We start from the raw sequence: 24,037 nt of genomic DNA, 5'->3' as shown, positions 1-24,037 counted from the left end.
TAAGTCTCCCACCCGACTGTGAACTCGCAGACACTCTCTCTACTTCTCTACCTTTTGCTCCCCAGGAGCACTGTGGCCTGTGACAAAGCTGGCTCCAGGCTCACCTCAGTCCCCTTCACTCCACCAGTTTATTCCAGGCCACTCGCCTGTGGGAACCTGTTTCCTTTCCTTCCACTTGGAAAGCAATCTAATGGACGATTTCACACTAATGTGTTGGTGCCTGCCAGGAGCTAAGGTTGTTATGTGCATTTTAACAAGGACAGCTAAAGAAATTGATTTCTAATTATAGGATCTAAGGCATCATAAAATAAGCTATTTAGGAACAGAAGTTTCCTGGGAGCCTGTGTTGCCTCTATGGAATCCAGCCCAGTTTCAGGGTAGCAAGGAAAACTCTGAGTATCATGTGTAGTCCCTTCACACCGATAAGGGGTGTGATGGCAGCCCTGGCGCAGGGGCAGCTCCCTGAGCCTCCTGCCCAGGGGGGACTCCCTTCCCTGCCATCCACTAGATGGGTGCCTTATCTCCCGGTCATCAGTCATGAAGGCTAAAAGCGTTAGCACATGTAATGCTTTTAAAGCTGGCACCTAGTAAGGACACATTCAAGGTTTATTATTTTGCTTTTAAAATATGTTGAGGGGCCAGCTCCGTGGCCGAGTGGTTAAGTTTGCGCGCTCCGCTGCGGCGGCCCAGGGTTCGGATCCTGGGTGCGGACATGGCACCACTTGTCAGGCCACATTGAGGCGGCGTCCCACATCCCCAACTAGAATGATGTGCAACTAAGATATACAACTGTGTACAGGGGGAGGTTTGGGGAGATAAAGCAGAGGGAAAAAAAAAAGATTGGCAACAGTTGTTAGCCCAGGCGCCAATCTTTAAAAAAAAAAAAATGTTGAAAATGTTTAAAGTATATGAGACAAAATGCTTAACATCTTCTCCAGTGGCGATTCCCCAATGCAATCTATCCTCTAGGACAGGATGATTAGGGTTGGGCTTAATCTTTTGATTCTTTTTCTGTAAAACTCTGCCCTGCAGAAAGTCTACAATGAATTTCCAAACTAGGAGGCCAACCGCTAACATTTTAGTAGAAAACAAGCCAATGCTCCTGGGCTGTGTTGTCATCTTTCGATTTTACAAGACCTCAGAACTATACTATTGAAAATTCTTAAGTTCCATGAGTCATTTATTTTTCCGGTTGGGAGAAACTGAAGAATTGCTCAAAAGTTAGACTTTCTCATGTGCTCAACAGACCTCACGGTGCTGACTTAAATAAAAAGCGTTGTTCTCGTTGCACCATGACAGAGAGATTGAAACTTACTTTTTAACAATTAAAACCTTCAAGCAAAAGTTACAGCCTGAGGATCCATGGTCGCCCTTCAGACAGACATTCTCAAGCTTGGGGGACATGCCTGCCTGATTCTAGCTACCTCTTTCATTTGAACAAACGGCCTTGCTCGGCCTGCCTCTGTGATGCCTGTGTCAGCTTCTGTTTTTATCTCTGAATGCTGCTCTCTTTCTGCCCGCTTTATCTATGCTTTTCAGTCAAGCAATCTTTTAGCTTATTTTTATCTTGTTTGATTCCTTTACCTTTTATCTGCACTTTAAATGAAGGACAGAGAATGGCAATCTGTGGGGAGGGGGGTTGTGAAGACCACTGGTTTCCCTAATCAAGCGGGCTTGCTGCTTCTGACTGGCTCTGGTGGATCCAGAATGTATCGGAAACATCAGCCGGATGAAGTGCTAACCCCCAGTGTTACTTTGCTAGGGCTGTTATATGAAGGCGCCACAGATGCGGGCCTTACACAACAGAGATTTATTGTCTCACAGATATGGAGGCTGGATGTCCAAGACCAAGGTGTCAGCGGGATTGGTTCCTTCTGAGAGAGTGAGGACAATCTCTCCTGGCTTCTGGTGGTTTCTGGCAGCCTTTGGCATGCTTGGGCTTATGGATACCTCACCCTGATCTCTGCCTTCATCTTCACGTGACGTTCTCCTTGGGTGCCTGTCTGTGTCCCAATCTCTCCTTTTTATAAAGACACCAGTCATGTTGAATTAGGGCACGCTCTACTCCTCAGTGACCTCATCCTAACATAGTACATCAGCAGTGACCCTATTTCCAAATAAGGTCACGTTCTGAGGTGCTAAGGGTTAGGACTTCAACATGTGAACTTGAGGGGGACACAGTTCAACCCATAGCACCCCCAAACATCATCTGGGAACTTTCCAGCTTTTTAGAGAAGTGCTGTCCACTACTCTCATTGCCTTCTATGTTTGAAATAATCACACAATCACACAATCATCCTGGGGGAGCAACAAGGAGTTGACAGAGTGGTCAGGAGTGTGCAGTGCGCACCGCTTCCTGTGAGTGCCGTGTTCTAGGTTAAAGGCTGCCGTTTGCTCCTATTTTGCTCTCCATGAAGTTGCTCGACCCCTCTGTTCAGTGGCCACCGTGACTGCCTTCCTCCTGTTTTGTCCGTCACAGGCAGAGCTCGGAGGGAGGCACAGTCATTCTTGGGAGATGCAGCCTTTTGGGTCTGTGCTTCCTCTTCTGTCCTCAGGACACCGTCCCACACTGCATGCCCTGTGAGCGTCAGCAGTGACATTTCCCCACTTCCTGAACCTTGCTGCCTGAAAGTGACTTGGAATTTCTGTCTCTGTTTCTCTTGCTTGCTTTTTTTCTTTACTCTTGTTTATTTATTATTGAGGTATAATTGACATATAGAATATAAGTTTCAGGTGTACAACATAATGATTCGCTATTTCTATATATTGCGAAATGGTCACCACAATACGTCTAGTTATCGTCACCATACATAGTTACAAAATTTTTAATTTTCTTGTGATGAGAACTTTTAAGATCTACTCTCTTAGCAATTGCTTTCTTATTTTTGAGATCTTTATCCCAGGTCACTTTAGAATACTTCCTTAGTCATCATGAGGTGAGCATTTTATTTTGCATTTCTATGGGACACTTTATATTTGAGAGTTTTTAGAAAAGTTCTCCGTGGAGTGCACATGTAGTCTAGGCACACTTGGGAATACATGAAGCTACTGCTATTATGACTTCTAATTAGCTGCTGTAACAGTAGTGCTCCTGCAGAGTGCTTAGGGCAATTCTGTTTAATTTTTAGCCTATTTTAAATACCATAAGAACAAGTTATTGCCTCATGCTTTAGAAACCCTGGGGAGAGGTCTAACTGAGCAGGGGCTATGGGTTTGGACTTCATCTGCACATAAGAGATGGTTGAAAGTTGAGAGTATGTGAGATTACCCAGGGATGGTGAGTGGAAGGGGATGAGCAATGGAATCCCGGGGGAACAACGACATTTTAAAAGAGCAGCAGAAAAAAAGAGACCCCTCATGGAGACCACGGAATAGGTCAGAAAAGAGAGAGGACAAGCAGGAAAGTGCAATGTCTCAGAAGCCAAGGAGTTTCCAGGAGGGTGGGACACCTAGAGCTCAAGGTCAAGAACATCGATGACCTTTGCAGTGTTGGAGAATGGTGGAAATGGTGCCTCATTGCGATGAAACACACATGAGAAATGAGGAGACAGAGTGAGAGGAGCAGCATATTCCTTCAGGAATCTTGAGTAAGTAGCGAAGAATAGAGAGGGATTGGATGGCACCACAGCGTCCAAGGTAACAACTTTCAGCTGCGGGAGAGAGATCCTATTTAGAGCTGAGGAGTTCTGAGTTTTCCGTATTCCCATGGATTGCTTGCCAGGTTGTCATCTGACACATTTCTCTGCTCTTTGCGCTTCTGTAAATTGATAATTAGATGTCGAGGCTTGATCAGAGTTGGGTTGGATTGTTTTGACGAGGCTATTACTTCCAAGGTGGCACTGTGGAGACATGAGTACTTTTTTGTGAATTTGCAGACAGTGATGATCGTTGCCTAGAACAATTAATTCATTTAGGCATTACAAATATGATTTTAAACACATTTCTTAATATTAGAAGTATTATGGAGGTAAATGGCCCACAAATCAATGGATACGCATTGCGTGTTGACTGCCAGGTGAAATTGTAAATTAATTTTTTATTTGAAAAACATCGGTTGACTTCTCTACTATATGCCAAGCACTGTTCTAGGTCCTAGGCATGAGTGGTGTTTAAAGGTCTGTACAAAGGTCTAGGCTTATGAAGCTCATGATAAAAAGACTCAGGGTTTTGTGAAGTTGAGTGATGCTGCAGAGCTGCTCACATTGCGTGCAGAGCTGTCGACCAGTGAGGACCGTGAAGGAAGACAGGTTAGCAGCTGAGGATGTGGTGGTGGTTTAGTGCAGGGGCATGATGTGCAGGCGTCCCCGGGAATGTTTGGGGTGCCCAGGGACTGAGTGGTGCTTAGAAAAGGTGATAAAGCACTGAAATAATTTTCAAATATGATCTATTATCATGCCAGAAAAATCACATGCAAAGTACAGAGGATTTCATCGTGTTATTCTGCAATAAAAATCGTGTAAAAACAACACACAGACAAACCTATGAGAATGGCCAAAGTCCAGAAGACTGACAACACGCAATGCTGGCAAGAATGTGGAGCAACAGGAACTCTCATTCACTGCTGGTAGGAATGTAAAATGGTACAGCCACTTTGGAAAACAGTTTGGCAGTATCTTATACAACTAAACATACTCCTACCATACAAAGTAACAAACATACCTGTTGGTATTTGCCTAAAGGAACTGAAGACATTTGTCCACACAATAACCACCTGCACATGGTTGTTTACAGCGGCTTTGTTCTTAATTGCCCAAACTTGGAAGCAACCAAGATGTCCTTCAGTAGGTGAGTGGATAAACTCTGGTACATGCAGACAATGAAATATTATTCAGCACTAAAAAGAAATGAGCTATCACGCCATGAGAAACATGGGAGAGACTTAAATGCATATTACCAAGTGAAAGAAGCCAATCCAAAAGGCTACCTACTGTATGATTCCAGCTATGTGACATTCTGGAAAAGGCAGAACTATGGAAAAGATCAGTGCTTCCCGGGGTGGAGGAGAGTGGGGGATGAATAGATGGAGCACAGACAATTTTTAAAGCAGTGAAAATACTCTGTATGACATGATAACAGACATGTCATTATACATTTGTCCAAACCCAACAGAGAGTACAACAAGAAGAGTGAACCCTAAGGTAAACTACGGACTTTGGGTGATTATGATGTGTCTATGTGGGTTCATCCTTGGTAAAAAGTATATCATTCTGGTGTGTGATGTTGAAAATAAGGGAGGCTGTACATGTGGGGGGGGGCAAGAAGTATATGGGAAATCTCTATATCTTCCTCTAAATTTTGTTGTAAACCTAAAACTGCACTAAAAAAAAAAAGTACTCTAAAACAAAACACAGTCTATTCCATGTTTATGCTAAGAATGAATGCATAACTAAGAAATATAAAATTAACTGGTTTTTATTATTTTTGCTTCTATTTTTAGGATTAAATTCTAATCAAACTTTCTCTTCCCAATTAACTAGGACATTTTGGCCCCTGTTTTAAGTAGATTCACTATCCAGTTCCTAGCATGTCAGGATGCTGGAGTCCTCTTGTGCGTGTGGGGTCTTCCTGGTCATGGTTTTCAGGGTTGTTTTGTGTGGCTTCACATGGGCTGTGCAGGAGGATCAGGTGATCTGTGCAGCACCAAGCCACACAGGAGGCAAGGCAGCTTCTGTAGACCCCATCTGCATCTTGCTTTTCATCTGATACCAACTAGCTCTTCTGTTCATCAGGAAAGATTAATCAGGGGCTGCTCTGTGCTTCTGAGCCACCTGCCTCTGGGGTGGGAGACTGCTTCTTTCAGTTCCAGTCTGTGTCCATTGACAGGTGGGTCAGGGACCTCACATAGAGCCTGTGCTGCGACAACCTGCCTGCGCTCTGCTCCCCCAAGGACAGCTCCACCCAAGACCCCAGGACCTGGCCGTTCATCTTTGGAGATTGTCTCCATTGCTTTGTGGATTTGTCCTTTGTGCAAATGCAGACGCTCTGAAGAGAGGACCTCGCTTTATACCCAAGTCAACCGTGCATAGATTGCTTCCTGAGAGCAGGTTTTGATTAGACAGGCAGATAAAGGAAGCTCCTGAGATTGGAGGAAGGCAGAACTCACAGAGGAAAACAAGACAAAACCAACAGGCGCGTCAGCATGAAGACCAACGCTGAGCTGCTGGCAAGGGCCAGCCTACTTCTCATTTCCAGCACGGCTCACATAAAAATATGTTTCTTTCTTGTTTTCATTTCTTTGATGTGCTTTCATTTTCCCAACACAGGGTGCTTGTATCTGATTTAGGTTTTATTTATATGATTCCTCATTTCTTTCTCTTTTCTCATACCTCCTTTTTCTGTCTTAATTTTAATTTCTCCTTTGTTTCCATTAAGCTTTTATTTCTTATTTTTCCCACTTCTTATGAATTTTCTCCCTTTCCTTCTTTCTTCCCCGTTCTTGTGCTGGCTTATTACTTAGAAATGAAACGTCTCCTGTCTGCTGGGTCTGTGGGTAGACTGTTAGCTCTGCTAAATAGTTGTATGGTTACAGCTCAAAACACTGGAAGGCTGTGGTTTTCTCTTTCCAACATTTTAACACATGGAAACACTTGCTTAAGAAAGGAAACTAGCTTCTGGTGGAGATGAAACTATTATTGACATAGTATTCTAGTTTAATATAACTAGCAAATCTTACTGTATTTAGAATTAATTTCTCTCTTTTTTAGGGGTGGTTTCCCTCCTCTCCTGTCCTCTCTTCTTTTCTCTTCCTGTTTTTTTTTTTAAATTGGAAGTCAAGAAAGGAGCTCTGGGGCCAGCCCTGAGCAATTCTGTGACACAGATAGAGGCTGTGACAGATGCTCTTTCCCTTTTGTGCATTTCTTGGCTGGTATCCCTGTGCTCTGTGACACCGTTACCTCCCTTTTCTACTTAAATGGCGGGTCAGAATTCCGTGTCAACAGCAGTAAAGCTATTGGTTTAAAAAGGTGTCAATAACTACTAAATGGATGGACATGACCACATGACCACTCTCGGCTATCGTCATTTCAAGAAACAATTCCTAAAATTTATTCTCTAGATCAGGTTCTTAAACTGTTTGCTCTCAGGATCTCTTTTTTTTTTTTTTTTAATTTTATTGTGGTAAGCATATTTAACATGTGATCTAAACACAATAGATTTTTAAGCATACAAACAGTCTTGTTATCTACGGGCACCGTGTTGTGCAGCACATCTCTAGAACTCATTTATCTTGCATAACTGAAAATTTCATATGAGTGAAATCACGCAGTATTTATCCTTCTGTGATGGGCTTATTTCACTTAGCATAACGTCCTCCAGCTTCATCCATCTTGTCTCATATTGCAGGGTTTCCTTCTTTCTTTTAAGGCTGAATAATATTCCATTGTATGTATATACCACACTTTCTTCATCTATTCATCCATCGATGAACATTTAGGTTGCTTCCACGTCTTGGCTATTGTGAATAGTGCTGCGGTGAACACAGGGGTGCAGGTATCTCTTTGAGATCTAGATTGTAGTTCTTCTGGAACTCTAGTTCTTTTGAATCCCAGAAGTGGGATTGCTGCATCATATGGTAGTTCTATTTTTAGTTTTTGAGGAACCTTCATGCTGTTTTCCATAGTGGCTGCCCCATTTTACATTCTCACCAACAGTGTATAAGGGTTCCAATTTCTCCACATCCTCAGCAACAACTATTTTTTTTTTTTTGATAATACTCATCCTAACAGGTGAAAGGTGTTATTTTGTCGTGGTTTTGATTTGCATTTCTGTAATGATTAGTGACATTGAGCATCTTTTCATATATCTGTTGGCGGTTGTGTGTCTTCTTTACAGAAAAGTCTATTCAAGTCTTTAGACCCCCATTTTTTTTCTTTTTGGTGGGGAAGACTGGTCCTGGACTAACATCTGCTACCACCAGGCTGGCAAAGCCACCAGGCTGGCCATGTTTTATATAGGGCTTTTGCTATTGAGTTGCAGAAATTTCTTATATATTTGGATATATGGTCTGCAAATATTTTCTCCCATTCCATAGATTGCCTTTTCTCTCTGTTGGTTGTTTCCTTTGCTGTGCAGAAGACTTTTAGTTTGATGTAGTCCCACTTGTAGCCTTTTTTTTCTGTTTTTGTGGTCTGTGCTTTTTAGTGTCATATCCAAGAGATCATTGCTAAGGCCAATGCCATGAAACCTTCCCCTGTGTTTTCTTCTAGGAGTTTTACAGTTTCAGGTCTTACGTTTAAGTCTTTAATCCATTTTGAGTTGATTTTTGTGTATGACGTAAGACAAGGATCCAGTTTCATTCTTTTGCAACACGGATATCCAGCTTTTCCAACAAGGTTTCACCCCTGTGTGACTACCCTCTCACCATTGTGTGTTCTTGGCATCCTTGTCAAAGATCAGTTGGTCATATATGTGTGGATTTATTACTGGGCTTTCTATTCTCTTTCATTGGTCTGTATTTCTGTCTTTATACCAGTATCACACTCTTTTAATTACTGTAGCCTTGTAGTATAGTTTGAAATGAGGAAATAGGATGCCTCCAGCTTTGTTCTTTTTCAAGATTATTTTGGCTATTTTTGGCTGTTTGTGGTTTCATATGAATTTTAGAATTGTTTTTTTCCCTTTATTCTCTCAGAAATTATTGAGGACTCCAAAGAGTTTTTGTTTATGGAGTTATAACTATAAATATTTGCTGTTTTAGAAATTAAAACTGAGCTAAATTTAAAAGAGCAGAATTTACAAGCATATACCCCATTAATCATCAGAGCCTCTGAAAATATCTACTATATATTCTTATAGGACAAGAATGAAATTGTAAAAATATGTATATTCATATAGAATAAGAGTATAAAAGGTAAATTATGTCTTAATATGACTATTGAAATAGCTTTGATCTTGCAGATCTCAGAGAGGGATACAGAGGCCCCCTGGGGTCTTTAGCCCACACTGTAAGAACTACTGATTTAGAGATGTGATGATTACTTACTGAGTGCTCTGTGCTGGGTATTCCAGTGACATGGTGTGAAAGTGGGAAAATATTGGAGGATTTTTCTCGTACCCAGAAATTCATATTGCATGTAGATCCCTACTCTAACCATGAATAAGGCAACCTGTATATTTGAAAAATGATTTTATGTATGTATTCAATGAAAATGATTTGATATCTGTTTTATGACCACTAAAATCTTAGTTTGTCTGATTACAGTCTGGATGTTTGATGCTCAAAGTCAGCGTGTGAGTCACCAGCCCAGCATTATGGCAGAACAGTCTTGTGAAATTCAGCTTCTTGATGTCATCACTGCCAAGAAAAGCACCAGGGGTTTCGATTGCGTTTCTTGTTATCTGGTTAACCAAGTAAAACTTAAGGGAATATATGTGAACAATCACTTCCTCTTTCTTATTTAGGTACCTGCTTCTTTCATAAGCCTTTTCCTCCCAAAATGTGGTATAAAGATATTGTTTACAATCAATGAGACTATGTTAAATAACATCACCAATCATTTTGATAGAACTTTCTGGATGGCTTCCATGTTCTCATCCAAAAATTTGAGGACCTAAGTGTAATCATTTGCTGCTTCTTTTCAGATAGTTTTGAGATAGATGCGCCATCAAATAGCGACATACTCTCAGAACCTGGGAAAAATGTCACACTTACCTGTCAGCTTCAAATGAAGTGGCCGTTGCAACAAGTTACGTGGGAAAAGATCCAGCCCCATCAGATTGACCTCTTAACTACCTGCAACTTGTCCCAAGGGAAAAGTTACACTTCAAAGTTCCGAAGACAGATCCTGAGTAACTGTAGCCAGGGAATGAGAAGGGCCTCCATCGTCCTGCCCCACGTCACGGCCTCTGACTCGGGACTTTACCGCTGTCGCTTCAAGGCCAGCACAGGAGAAAATGAAACCTTCGTGATGAAATTGACCATAACCGATGGTGAGTAGGTGATAGATGTCTTCAAGTGTCAAAAATGGAAAAGTCAACCACTGTGGATTGGGTTCTGTTGTCTTTTTCATGACTGTATTGTTCAAAATATTTTTTAATGATTGAATTTAGGTAAATTGTCAGTTATTGAATGTTAGTATTTAGTATTTATCCTGCTAATCCATCCATCACAGATTTAGCAATAATAGATCTTTCTCATTTTCTTGATCTGCCACATTCCTGAAGTTAAAAAAAAATTCAGTGAATTTGAAGAATACATAACATCAACAGCCTATAAGTTTGAGCTGTAGAACTCCTAGTTTTTCAATTATATTAAAAGTTTTTGATGGCGGTGACTAGGTTTTACAATCCTCATATATCCTCAGCAATAACAAGATGGTGCTAGATTGGTATTTGCTGAATCAGGGTTGAGTAGAGTGGAATGGAATAAATGTTTGGTAATGTGGTTGCTACTTTGCCAGGTGGAGCTTTGATTCCCTCAGTTGTTTTCAGACCCGGGAGTGGAAACAGACTGGCTTTGAAGCTATCGAGGCTGACCTACAGGGCTTCTTACCTGAGCAGGCTTCTTCCAAGGCCCAGTGCTAATTTTGTGTTAGTAATTTGTCTCCTGTTTCATAATGAAGCCCTAACCTGTGTAAGCTTCAGGCCCCACAAAACCCGTGTGAGAGTAAGAAAAAGTGATTTTTCACTTAATTGAAGTGCTAATACAGAGAGGCCTATCTAGAAGTCTGTATAGAGGCCCGCATTACAACTGAGTGGGAGAAAGGCGAGCTCAGGCTCTCCTAGTTCTGCCTCTGGGCAAGTTTTCTCACTGCAGAGTGACATGTCAGAGAAAATAATTTATTCTTACTAGTGACAGAAATTTTATTTCACTTTATTCTCACTCTCTCCTTTCCTTCCTTCCTCCCTCCCTCTCTTTCTCGAGTTTTCCTTTCCTCTATCCTTTCCTCTCTCCCTTCTTCTCTCCCTCCCTTCTCTCCTCACTTCCTTCCATATTTCTTTCTCTCTTTCTTTCGTGTGATCCCAGCCAGTTGATGTGCCTTGGCTTGTGTGTAGACTTTTAGAGCCAAGGCTCCCTGGGATTTGGCTGTCCCTTCATAGCCTCTGCTTATGCTGCAGACTGATGTTTCTTCCTGCATTGGAAAAGAAGAAGAAAAGGCTTTGCATCTATAGCAGCCTTGACCACTGCAGCCTCAGCAGCTGTGTGTGCTAAGGAGGACATTTGCCAGGGGATAGCGGTTTTTCATACATAATCACCTTGGACCACATCAAGCTTTCTTTACGCCTCTTAATGACAATGGGAGCTGTGGGTGAAACATAGATTATTCTTAGAACTTGATGCAAAAGATGGTTGATGGGATATTTGGAGGAGAAAAATTAAGGGATTCTTCATTTTAGATATTGAATCCATTCCTTGAATCTCTCTCTCTCTATATATATATAGAGAGAGAATATTTCCCACCTTAAAAAATGTTGCATTATAGAGGTGCTTTTTAAACCTGGCCAGGAAAAAGAAAGAATAAAAATAATCACTAACCTTCTCGCAGAGACCAAGGCAAGAAAATGTTCTATTCAGAAAAATATCATTAACAATCATTTTCAAACACATGTGAAATGAGATCTTGTCCATTATATATTGAAAAAGTAATTATAAATGTCTTAAATCATAGAGACAATGGAAGTAATAGATTTTTAGGAGGTATAGTTACATAACTATTACTAAATAATGAAAATGTTTTTCATTTGTCTAAACATGACTGTTTCTCGCACAAAACTGTTTCTTTTCTTTGTGCATAAGCTATAAATGATGTCAGAAAGGAAGGTGACTGAATTAATGGTCAGTATTGTTAGTGGCCATGTGTTTTGAACACTTGTAAAATGGCTTTTTGACATTTACTTGACAGGTTGAAAGACTATTAAGTGGGCCCATTAGTAAAATGTTATAATTGACAAAAGATGACAGCTGTTGACTGTGTGTTCTGGTTTAATTCCTTTTAAAAATAATTACAAGTAAAGATTGAATATGAAATAAATCAGGTGAAAAGCAAAAACAGATCATTTGTGTTTTCTCTGATGCAATTTGATTATTTCAAGTCTTAGGGCTGTTTGGTCAAAAATCAATGTAGGGATTAAAGCAGAGAGACAGGTATGAGATGTGGAGCAGATTTAATTTATTTCTACTATCAAGGGAAAGGTGATTGTGACACAAATCTTATAAACTGCAATGCATCCTTTTGTTAGCTCCCATCAACCCCTTTTATAGGATCCCAAAGAGAGATTTTCAGGACACTCATATTCTATACACACACACACGGGCTCTCCCCCTGACTTTTGCCTGCCTATGTTCATCTTCAGAAACGTACCAGGTACTCAGAGGTCATCCAAAAGATGACACAATGTCAGCCAATATGTCAGATATCCAGGTCTTGATATATTTTGAACAGAGGGGGGAAGTGGCAGAAACATGAGTCAAAACAGAATTTATTATTGACTTTCTTTGCTGAATGAAAAGAAACACATATCTCCTGTTCTTTGCACTCAGGACCCAGGAAGCAGTTTGAAGTACTTCCAGACCAACTTTTCTGAATTTGAAATTTGTCTAGACCACAGGGACAAAGAACAGGGGAAAATGTGTGTATACTGACAGTGGCCAAAATTATTTTTGGCCCTTAATATCCTCTGGATTTTCATGAGAAAAGTAGTTTCCACCAAAAAAGTTTGTGAAGTCTTTTAATATTGACTAAATGACACTCTACTATTGTTTCAACTGACCTTGTTGATTATAAAAAGAATGAGGATCAAAGAAATGAAATCAGCTTTCTCAGAAAGTTTCCGGAGACTAGTTTTGAACAAACCATTTGCCACTGCTAAGAAATACGGTTACTCACGTCCTTCTCTAGTCTTCCACCAACGAGGCTGCTAAGCTGAACCATCAAATTTCTAATGAGGTGTTGATATTCAGAGCAGAGAAAAGAGACAAAACACGCTACAGGGACTAACATAAAATATGCATGGGGGACTAGGACGTAGTGTGTGAGTGATTACAATCCAGTAACTAGGTTGGTACAGATATTCTGAGTTATGGGTTAATATAGAAGGTGGTAGGTTCAATTAAGTGATAACTTGGTGAAATTCTGGATCTCATATAAGAGCCATGACAGCCACTATCAATTCTTTACTAAAGATGGCAAAATAGTATTCAAGGAAGTGTAAGTCAAATAGTTGAGTATAGCATAAATAAGAGAAACGTGAGGCAGATGAAATTAGCTGAGTCAGTTGCAATGGTCGCTGCATGAATGATTGAGCTCTACACTACCATTATCACATACTGGGTCTTTGGGGCCCACTCCAGAGAGAAAAATTTCAAATGGTGCCTCCTCTAGGCAGACAAATTGGAAAAAGGAGCCCCTTTCTCTGGATTGATGCCGATCCAAGCTGGTGTACAGGAGCCCCCTAACCGCCTTGGTTGGGCACAAAGGTAGCCTGAATAAGGGGAGAGAGATCTTAGTCTAATTGAAATGCCACCTTGATAGTCACTCACAGTTTCCACTCATTCCTTTTCCTAACCAACCTACTAATGTTCACCACATGTGTCTCCCTTCCTTTAGAGTTACAGTCAGATCTCACCATCTTCACGATTTTTCCACATTAGCCGTAACTGCTTCTCTGACATCGAACCATTAAGCATCTTGAATTTCTCAAACTTTTATATCTTGGAAATTTATACCCTTGAGTCATTTAATAACTGCATCTATGTGCAATGGTCCAGACTCTTACATTAAAAATTTCTTGAGATCAGGGATTGTGGCATCTCTGCTTAGAACTGTCAAAGTATCTTTCCAGAATATGCTCAGTAAGTGTTCTTGACTGATTATTCATGTGTTGATGTTTCTATATATTGTAGTAGGGACTGTGTCCATTTTATTTTCAAGTTTTCTAGCTAGGTGATTTCTAGATTTTCTTCACCAACACTTAACATTTGAGGTTTACTGATTGCTGATCGAAGAAACCTGAACTTTCAGAAGATCAACTGCAATGTTTGGGAAGAAAATTTTTATGAGCATTTGTTCACATGTGTAACTTTCAAAAAGTCTATTTCCTTTTTTAACTTTAGTTTTCTTGTTTTGCATATTTTATATAAATGACACGTAATTGCTAGTCACCAGACCTGGAGGATGGGGTTTGTAAATGAAGATACAGAAGTTTTCACTAGGAAGTCGTGGGGCCATAGCCAAGAGAATCTTCCCACATATTTCTTCTGTGAGGTATGGGGTCGACAAAGAAGTATATAGAGGAATAGAATGCTATAGGTTATAAATCTTGCCTATAGCTGGTGGAGCTTACTGACTTTGGGACTCTGTGCTCCTGAGTTGGACTATGAGAATACTGAGGAAGAGAAATAAACTTCATTTATTTCTTTGACCATTAGTTTCTGCTTCCTATAGTTTCAAACAACCAGTTTGCTCCCAAGTGAGTTGGATTTCTGAGCAGTTTCAGGTTGCAGACAAGAGAATTTCTTTTTTAGAGATCCATTAATCCAGAGCCTTCTGTCCCACTCCTCTGAACTTATAATAGATGTGATTGTTGTGGGCATGGGGGTTGTCTGAGCTGGCATGCAGTGGGCTGTCAGATATGTCCATTTCTATGACATAGTGTGACGAACCTTAACCTTTTATTATCTTTACCTACATAAAAAATAGTGTCCATGACAGTTAATTTATGTGATAAAACCCGAGGACCAGAATCTCAGATCACTGGTGTCACTGCTTGCAAGTTAAAATAGCCTTGACTGAAAAGGATCGACTACAATTTTCAGCCCAATTTAGTTATGTTTTTAAAATTCTGGATGATAACTGGCTATCCAGATGAAACATACTGTTTCCAACATCACAAGTGAGTTGATTACTCAATCATGGCCTATTATGTTGCTGTATCTTTCCAGTTGCCTCTGTCCAATCGGTTCTTTTACGAGACATCGCAGGAAAAAAATGCAGCCAGTCAGTTAGTTTGTTTTGTAAGCTCCACGTATTGATGTATTCATATTTCCTAATGCAGAAAATCCTGGAATGTTTGACTGAAGTCATTTTTTTATACATACCCTATTTGCGTAGATGAACAAGATATTGAATTGAGTAACAGTAATGACAAGTTAATATCAGAGAGAGGCAAATGTTGAAAGGTCTCATTTAAATTGATTTGATGATGCTATTACGTGAGGAACATTCTTGAGTGTATATTGCTACCTTATGTATATAACGCAAGTGCTAATTGAACAACACTGTCAACAATGTAAGTCGGTGCTAATAGAAAGCAGTGAATGCTAGGAAGTGCTTTTCTTTAAGTGGCTCTTTGTCCTCAACCTGAATTTCAAATGAAAAATCCTTATCATGATGGACATGGGCAAATAAAGAGTAGGTATTGAGATGAAAAAACTACATTAATAGAATATTTTCTGTAGCTTCAAATCAAAGAAGTTCAAGGACACAATGGATGTGCAAATGACCCCCAAATTAGGGCCACATAGAAGGCAAGTTTACAAATATAAAAAGATACAAGCTTGCAAAGTATAATTATTGTCCTGATGTTAATGTGCCTTCAGCTTTTCATGTCTTATGTAGGACACTCAGATAAATTCTTCACTCTTTTAATTTGTGTGTGTGTATACATTTGTGAATTATGGTATCTGTGAACATTTGTTAGGGGGAGCGATGAGCATATTATTCAATGTTCCATATGGTAAACATTCAATAAATACATGTGATTGTGTGGAACATTTTGCACTCATACAAAATACATACACATGCCAAATCCCAATACTTTAATCAAAGCATGTTGTTTTGCTTTTGAGTTGACTGCTGTCTTCTCTTCCTGATCCAATGCATAAAAGTATCAGTTTTGAAATCCAATCATGTAATTTCTTTTTTAATCATTAGCTATCTTTTAAAAGGAGAGGTCAGATGGGTAATTACATACGTCTCCAATATTTTTGCTGTAAGCATCTTTGCCACAGACATCTTTGTGGTGAGCATTTTTGACACGTAACTAATTGGTGTAGGGCAATTTTGCCATAAAGATGAAATATCTGGTTTACAGTTTGGTTAAGATAAAATAACTGTTTAACAGTTTGATTTCAACTGGTTGACAGTTTAGTTTCATATCTCCATTGACGCAGTACTCTCATTTTTTTCTTTTAAAGATTGGCACCTGAGCTAACATCTGTTGCCAATCTTCTTTTTACTTTCTTCTTCTTCTCCCAAAGCCCCCCAGTACATGGTTGTGTGTTCTAGTTGTGAGTGCCTCTGGTTGTGCTATGTGGGATGCCGCCTCAGCATGTCCTGATGAGCAGTGCCGTGTCTGTGCCCAGAATCCGAACCAGCGAAACCCTGGGCTGCCGAAGTGGAGCATGTGAACGTAACTACTTGGCCACGGAGCTGGCCCCCCATTTTTATATTACATAAATCTTAGCTCCACATTTCCTGTAGAACTTTGAACATCTATCCATGGATATGTGACAGCATGCCAAGAGCAAATGGCAGCGTAGAAAGCTTTTCGCAACGCAATACAAAGCTCAGTTACAAATATGCATCCTAGTGGTTGGAAAATGATATCTCTCTTAATGAAGGAAGAAGTTTTAGCAAAAAAGAGAAAGTGAGATGGATGCCAAATGAGGAGAAGAATCAACACGCAAGAATAAAAAATGTATACTACTGTGAACAAAAGACTGTGAAAATAATTGCTTAGGTGCAAACCACAAAATAAAATCAGTTATTGGCCCAGTATTGCCATGAATCTACACACATTTTAAATGTATTCAAGTATTTGGTATTTATTTCACAATGAAGTCTTTTTAATTTTGTTATTCAGTTTTCGTATTTCATTATGACCTTTTTAAAGTCCTTCTTTTATTTTTCATTATTTTATCTTTTATGGCAAAATTGACTTACGGTCAATTAGTTATGTGGCGAAAATGTTTGCAGCAAAGATGTCTATGGCAAAGATGCTTATGGTGAAAGTACCTAGAACTGGGTAAGCTCTAGAGCATAAAGCTGCAGATTTTGAAGTTATTATCAGAGGTCTTGTTTCTTATAGCCAGTCATTGGCTTTCATATGTTTCATAGGGCACTTGGTAAACTTTTTTAAAATAAAATAATTTAAAATTGGATAGAATATTTGGACGTAAACATTTAACCCAAAGCTTGCTATCTATTTCATATTCTGAAAAGATCTGTATGACATTTATAACACATTTATATATAGGGCTTTATAAGTGCCATATAGTTTGAATTTTGAAGTTTTCTGAGGACCCAAGGGAAAAGCTATAAGTAACTTACAAGAAGTGAGTATCACAAGGCTTTGTCTTGGCTACCATATGACAAACTCACATATAGTGCTTATACGTGTGCCAGTCACTCTAAGAATTTGCTGATAATTACTCATTTAGTTGTCACACAACACTATGATTATCTACATTTTACAGATAAGGACAGTGCGGCATGGAGAGGTTAAGTTACTTATTCAAGGCTTCATGGCTAGTAAGGAGCGGGGCTGGGATCCAAAGCCAGGCAGACTGGCTTCAGAGTTCTTGATCTTGACCACGGCACTATATTGCAGCCTTAAGTGTAAGAAAAAAATCATGACTATCATCAACAGATGTATCACAAGAGAAGCTGGCTACTGTGGAGTTCCATAGCCTTGTGTCCTTCCTCTTAGGACGTTTATAGGTGCAACAGACCAAAGTGAACCAGCAGATAGAGCAAGAGTAGCAAAGGAATGGGAGTTCGATCTCCCCCCACTTTCTTCCAGCTCTGTGTGGTTAAGTTCAGTTCATCATGGGTGCCATGTATGAGATTCCCCACTGACTTGTCCCCTTTTTTGGGGCTTGTGGGTATCGTAGAGTCAGGTGAGGAGGGTTTCCACACAGTCATATGAGGGATGAGCAAAGACAGGTAGCAGATATTAGGGTCTGGAAGAGAATGCTGGTTGCTGGTAAAGTCAGGTCCACCTCAGGAACAGACTAGGGGAACTTTAGGAGTAGCCTCTGGACAAAAGAGAATCAAGGTTCTTGCTGGAGAGAACTGTGATAGCTCAGCTCTCACGTGGCTTCTTGGCTTTGCAAAGCACCTGCTCCTGGGGTCTTCGTCAGGTCCACCCACTAGACTCTCCCCTCGTGGGAAAGTCCGGTCCCCTGAGAAACTTCCAGGGAACTGCTCAAAGTTCCCGAGCACACCCTCCTTCCATCTTAACCCTTCCTTTCCTTCCCTTTCCTCTCAAATCCTGCCCTCCCTCTACTTCTTGTAGATGACTAATGACCATTGAACCAGAGCTGGAGTTATTAGCCATCAGAATTCTAGTTCCTCCACCCTCAGGGATAGCCAGGGCTTAACATCCCAAATCTCCCAAGAAAAAACAAAAGTTTATTTTCCATATTAAAATATTCTGAGTAGTAATATGTTCTCATAGTTATGGACCTTTATATTGAATAGCTAAATACATAAAATATTTAAATGCTATAGTAGCCTACTGTGTTTTACTGTGTAAGGAAAATGTTTATCTTGATTTCAGTAGATCATCTGAAAAATTTCCTATTACATCCATGTCAATAAGCATCATAATGACGTTGCAGAGTTATACTTGGTTAAACAACAATAATAATAACAGTGTATTGGGGAATTATCATTAGAAACAAAATCTTCTCCCTACCCAGAAAACAGCTCCACAAAGGTAGAAGAGAAAGAAAACAATTTTACTATTGAATAAGCATTAAACCAGAATTGTGATACGCATCACAGGTGATCCGCTAAGAGATTGCAAAGACAGAAAGAAATCTCACCTTCTACAGAGCCCAGCAGATGTAACTCATTGCATGCATATTCTCAAGGTAAACAATAACTTGGCTTCAAGAAAGGGGACTTGACAACACCATTGGTCACCCATAGCTCCTCCTAAATTCAGCTTTTAATTGGGGTGACCATCTGTGTTAATTAATTGGTTTTATCTAAAGGAAAAATGACCTTCTTACATCTTTATGCCAGGAGGTAGTTGTGTAGCTTGGAGCGAGGCACCTGTGGAAGTGAGCTCCTCCCCTCCCACCTGTGGGAGATATGGGCACTCTGTTCCCTGATGGTATGTTCCAAAGGGATGGCTCTGATTTATTGCAGCAAAAGGATGCACAGCAAATTCAGCTAAGGGAAAGGTGCCTGGGGCAGAGTCAGAGGGACTGGTTTCCCTGAAGGAAAGCAGGTGTTTAGCATAAAGCATGTTGTTTGTATTAAACAGTTTAGACACAATAAACCACCCTAACAGTTAGGGAATACTGGGAACGCTCCCCAAATCCAAGTTCCCACACGCGAGCCAAGGGCCAACATTGCAAGCAGGCCTTTGGACAGTAGTCTCAGGCCTGCTGCATTAACTATTTTCTGCACACTAATTCACTAAGAAGGTGAGCAAGGTATGTGCAGTTTCTAACATTCTGACTTACGAGGTCTAAAAGCAGTCTCCTTTAAATAATATGTGTTTATGAAAATCGAGGTATGTGTTCAGGACATAGAAGGCTAAGAAATATTTGAGTAAGAAGGTGAGACATCTGATAATGATGGAGTCAGCCTTGAAAATGTTCTCAACAGGTGTCCCAAATCAAAGATGCTCACCATCCCTCTGCCTCATATGCTGGCTTAGATAGCCTTGCCATACACTGATTGCTCCAGGGCATGTGGCTCACAGCATAATACGTACAGGGACACCAGAAACTGGCTAACGCAGTCATCCAATACTGAGCAGGTAAACTTTACAACCTATTTTACACCATCTGTTTCTCAACTGGTATAAAGTTTTAAAGTGCTTAAGTCATTTGGGAAACTATTTTCCATCGAGAGAGGCAAAACCATTGTAGCAAAATTTGTACATTGAGTTGGAAACTCACTTCCCTCCTTGGCTTGCTTCAGGGCACATATTTAGATTCTTTGCGTCTTACGTTTCTCAGTTAAAATCTGATAATACTTTTATTTTGAGGAAGAGTAGCTGCTATTCACTCAGAAGAAAGATTAGAGGTTGATGTCATGATCCTTTAATTCTCTGAAAATAATTTATTCCCTAGGACTTTCTTGCTATAAAACAGGAAAAGGTTTCTGAAATACAAAGAGTATAAAACTGATTTGCACAAAGAAGTTGACCTTTGAAAACTTGGAATAATATTACCATACCAATATCGACTTGATGCATATTTCAGGCAGACAGGAAAGTTCAACAGACTTCAGGTCACCATTATTTCCAGTGGTCCTCCAAAGCTACAGTTCTTTTATATATGTTTATCAACACTACCTCTGGCTTTCCCCAAGAAGGTGAATCTAGGATAGAGCAAGCATCCTCTGTTGTACATGACTAGTTCAACATGAAAGAATAGAAATCATTTATTTAACCCTAATTTTGAAGTATGTATACAAAATGTAAGTATACTATTAATAATTTATATATTACTTGGTGCTTAAATATATATAGCATTCTATATGTTTTATCTAAGCCCCATAGCTACCCTTGAAGTTAATTTTATCATAATTTTGCAGTTGCCGAAAGTGTCTGGGATATCTAGTGTCTTACGCTGAAGTCTTCCAAAGAAAAGAATTAGAACGTGGGACTAGACCCCAAGGCTGTTCTCCTCAATCTCTGTTTTTTCAGCAACTCAATGTCTAATGTGGGACGAAGGTTGGATATTTGCATTATATAGTGAGTCAAAAATTGGAATCGACCTGATAATGCTGAGTCTGTCAGCTCATACATATCCACCCCGTGGGAACTCACACACTGTGTATTCCATCTATAAATAGAATGAAATCTAATAGTTCTGCTTCTCTTTTTAGTGAAGTAAGAAAGCAAGAATAACTTTAACTGATAGCTACCATGACTTACCCAGGGCTAGCTGGAGGATCAGGATCTGTGAATTTCTTCTAGCATGTTTTTTGGTCCACATATCTAGGTTCTGAGTTACATGGTTTCCCCACCCCCTATCTCCTCCCCAAACTCTAGTAAAGCATAAACAAGTAGATGTCAATGCCTGCTCTTGCCCGCCAGGCTCTGAGGGAAGGTCCTGGCAGCATTTCTATCATGAGCCTTTCTAAGGGTTTATAACTCAGCCATAAATACTTGTCATTGGCAGAAACGTAGCCTGGAGGGTCACAATCCTGGAGTAAATTCTTCGTTTATATATCTCACTGACATGCTTTAAATTGTTTTAACTGTGTTTATCTTTTTTGATGGGAGGGAAAATAATGGCTTCATGGTTCAAGACACTTTTGTCCTCCTATGAATCAACACAGCATTGGGATGAAAGAGAAAAAACATCAGAAAAAAAGTGGCTACTGAGAATAGACAATAATTCTTTAAGAGAGGGGATTGAGGGCCGACGTTAGTCAATCTCAGATCTATTAGCAGAACTTAGAGAAAGCGAGTGTTGTGAGCTGTTGATTAACTCCCTAAACATCCATACCCATTTGCTTTTCCTTTTCCTTTTTGTTTTTAGTCTCATCCAGGGCCCAGCAGGTTACGTGGTTCCACCAGCCTGACTCTAAGAACTGTTCACGTTAAGGCAGCTGCAGCCGAGTGTGGCAGGGAAAGGCATGAGAAGCCGGATGGGCCGTAGGCTGGGAAACTCTAGATTGTGATGTCTCTGTAGTGGGACTGCATCTCTAGCTGACCCTTATGCCTTAACCATACTTCTTCTGGGAAAATGCTTGTTCCTTGCATGTTTTTAATTTATCCAGGACCTTTCAAAAATGTAAGCTCCTTAAATCAGTTTCTGTGATACAAGAAGAAATATATGTTCAGTCTCTGCCCCAGGTTCCTCTCACAGAGCTCCTAAACTCTTGCAATTTTGTAAGTCATAGGAGCACTAGGAGCGTCTTTGGTATAATATTTTATCTTGGTTCCCAGTTCCTTGGACACAGGAGGTTCTAAGACCCTGGGAATCTCCAGAGTGATGAGTGTCCTCTTGTACGTTAATGAGGTGACTGGTGGCTGAAAACACCTAGATGCGTCAGATGGGGGCTGGTTGCCAGAGGAATCAATCATGTGATTAGAGGGTTGGAACTTTCAGCCCATCCCCCTGACCTCTGGGGAGGCCCAAGGAGCAAGGGGCTGGGGATTGGATTAGTTACCCATGGCCAATGATTTAATCAATCATGCCCATGTAATGGAACCTCCAGAAAAACCCTAAGTGACAGGGTTCAGAGAGCTTCCAGGTTGGTGAACAGAAGGAGGTGCTGGGAGGGTGGCACATCCCCCGAGGGCATGGAAGCTCCATGTGTACCACCCCCATTACTTGCCTTATGTATCTCTTCCATTTGGCTGTTTTTGAGTTGTATCTTTTATAATAAACCAGTAATAGTAGATAAAGTGTTTCCCTGAGTTCTGTGAAATGTTACAGCAAACTGTTGAACTGAGGAAGGGGTCATGAGAACTCCGATTTGTAGCTGGTTGGTCAGAAGTACAAGGGGCCTGGACTTGGGAATGGAGTCTGAGGGGGGCAGGCTGTGTTGTGGAGCTGATCCCTTAATCTGTGGGGTCTGTGCCAGCTCTGGGGAAGTTAGTGTCAGAAGTGCTGTGAGTAGAGAAACAGTTTTCATCTTTTGGTGTTTTCCCTTTAGGTACCAAATTTGTTTTTACCCACCACTTCATCTATAATGCCAGCTACATAGTATGCCTTGAAATGCTATGTGTTAAAAGATGAATGAATAAACAGATCTGACTCCAACAGGTCAAACATTACTACAAGAGGTTAGAAAGAGGTAAAATATTTCACATGAAAGAATGCATTTGAAGTTTGCGTTTATAATTGAGCAGTGTGAAACAAATAGCCATGCTTTTCAGTGGTTTCTACTTTTTCATTCATATAATTTAGAGCTTAATAAAGAATGCCATCTTAATTCTTAAGGACTCTGAGCATACTTCTACAAAGATGCTCTTTACATTGTGCACTTTCAATATAACCCCTAAAATTCGGCAGGTTATTCTGTTTTAAGTATCCAGACCTTTAAATTTTTGTACTATTCTTTTTTTCTGATTAACAAAAGCAATGCATCATCTAGAAAGTTTGGAAAATATCAAAAAAGCTTAAAGAGGCAATGCTTTCAATTCTACTCCCTGAAGATCATCAATTAAAAATTTTGGCATGTTGTTGCCTGCAGGCTTTTTTCCTGTAAGTTCTACACTTGATTGAGATATTATGGCTTGCGCAATTGTGAGTTCTGGTTTTGAAATGCTGCTTAACTTTATATCTATAGTCAGCAGTTTTCCATCTCATTGGAATTCTTTACACATTTCTTTCTAATGTCTGCAGCTCTGATTTTCAAAGAGTGGGTCCCTGACCAGCATCATAGGCATCATGTGGGAGCTGCAAATTCTGGGATCCACCCAGATGTACAAAATCAGAAATTCTGAGAGGGGCTCAGCAACCTGTGCTTTAACAAGCCCCCAGGGGATTCTGATGCAAATTAAGTTTGGGAACCACAGCTGTGTAGTCTTGCTCATTAGTCTACTGCTCAGAAATAAGGATTTCCTTTTTGCTATTACAAATGTTTCACAAAACTCTTTGTTCACGTTTCTTAGTTTTTCTTTAGAATAAAGTAATTAATCAAATGTGCAAGCACCTAGTGGAAAGGTGTGATACACGGAGACCCACTTCTATCCAGATCCAGGTTGTAGCAGTTTCCAATCCTACTAACAGAGCTTGAGATGTCTATCTCACCAGTCTCCCTTTTATACAAACTTATTCTTTAAGTGCATTTAATTATTAAGTTCTTGGTATCTTTCTTATTGCCTTATATAGCTTTTTCTTAATAGCAACAATATGTTGAAAATGCTAACCAATTTTTTTGTTTGTCTTTACATGCTGTTTGTGATCATTTGACCCACATGTATTTTTTATTTTGACCTGGTCAATACTATATATTTATTTATTTTTATAAATTGGAAGCTCATTTCTCATTCCAGAGATTAAGTAATATTTACTTACAGTTTCTTCTAATGTTTACATGAAAAAATTTAGATCTCTGGTCCACCCAGATTTTTTTTTACTGTAACGAGGATCTAAATAGCATTTGAAAAGTAGTTA

At 40.0% G+C, this 24,037-nt stretch overlaps 1 protein-coding gene across 6 annotated transcripts in view; it reads left to right on the top strand.

Annotated features, from left to right (window-relative positions):
• CD226 (CD226 molecule) overlaps nt 1–24,037 on the top strand; it is an 89,555-nt gene that overhangs the window by 53,888 nt on the left and 11,630 nt on the right. For 5 of the 6 annotated variants that reach the window (XM_070275829.1, XM_070275828.1, XM_005612974.4 and 2 more), the window contains exon 4: nt 9,580–9,927. In XM_070275829.1, the coding sequence (XP_070131930.1) occupies nt 9,580–9,927 (348 nt within the window). The remainder of the gene's footprint in view (nt 1–9,579; nt 9,928–24,037) is intronic. The other variant, XM_070275830.1, reaches the window with a different exon arrangement.

Source organism: Equus caballus, chromosome 8 (genome assembly GCF_041296265.1).
Source record: "Equus caballus isolate H_3958 breed thoroughbred chromosome 8, TB-T2T, whole genome shotgun sequence".
In the NCBI taxonomy this organism is placed as follows: domain Eukaryota; kingdom Metazoa; phylum Chordata; class Mammalia; order Perissodactyla; family Equidae; genus Equus; species Equus caballus.
Note: the sequence above shows the minus strand (reverse complement) of the source record. Positions and strands in the feature narration are given on the sequence as shown.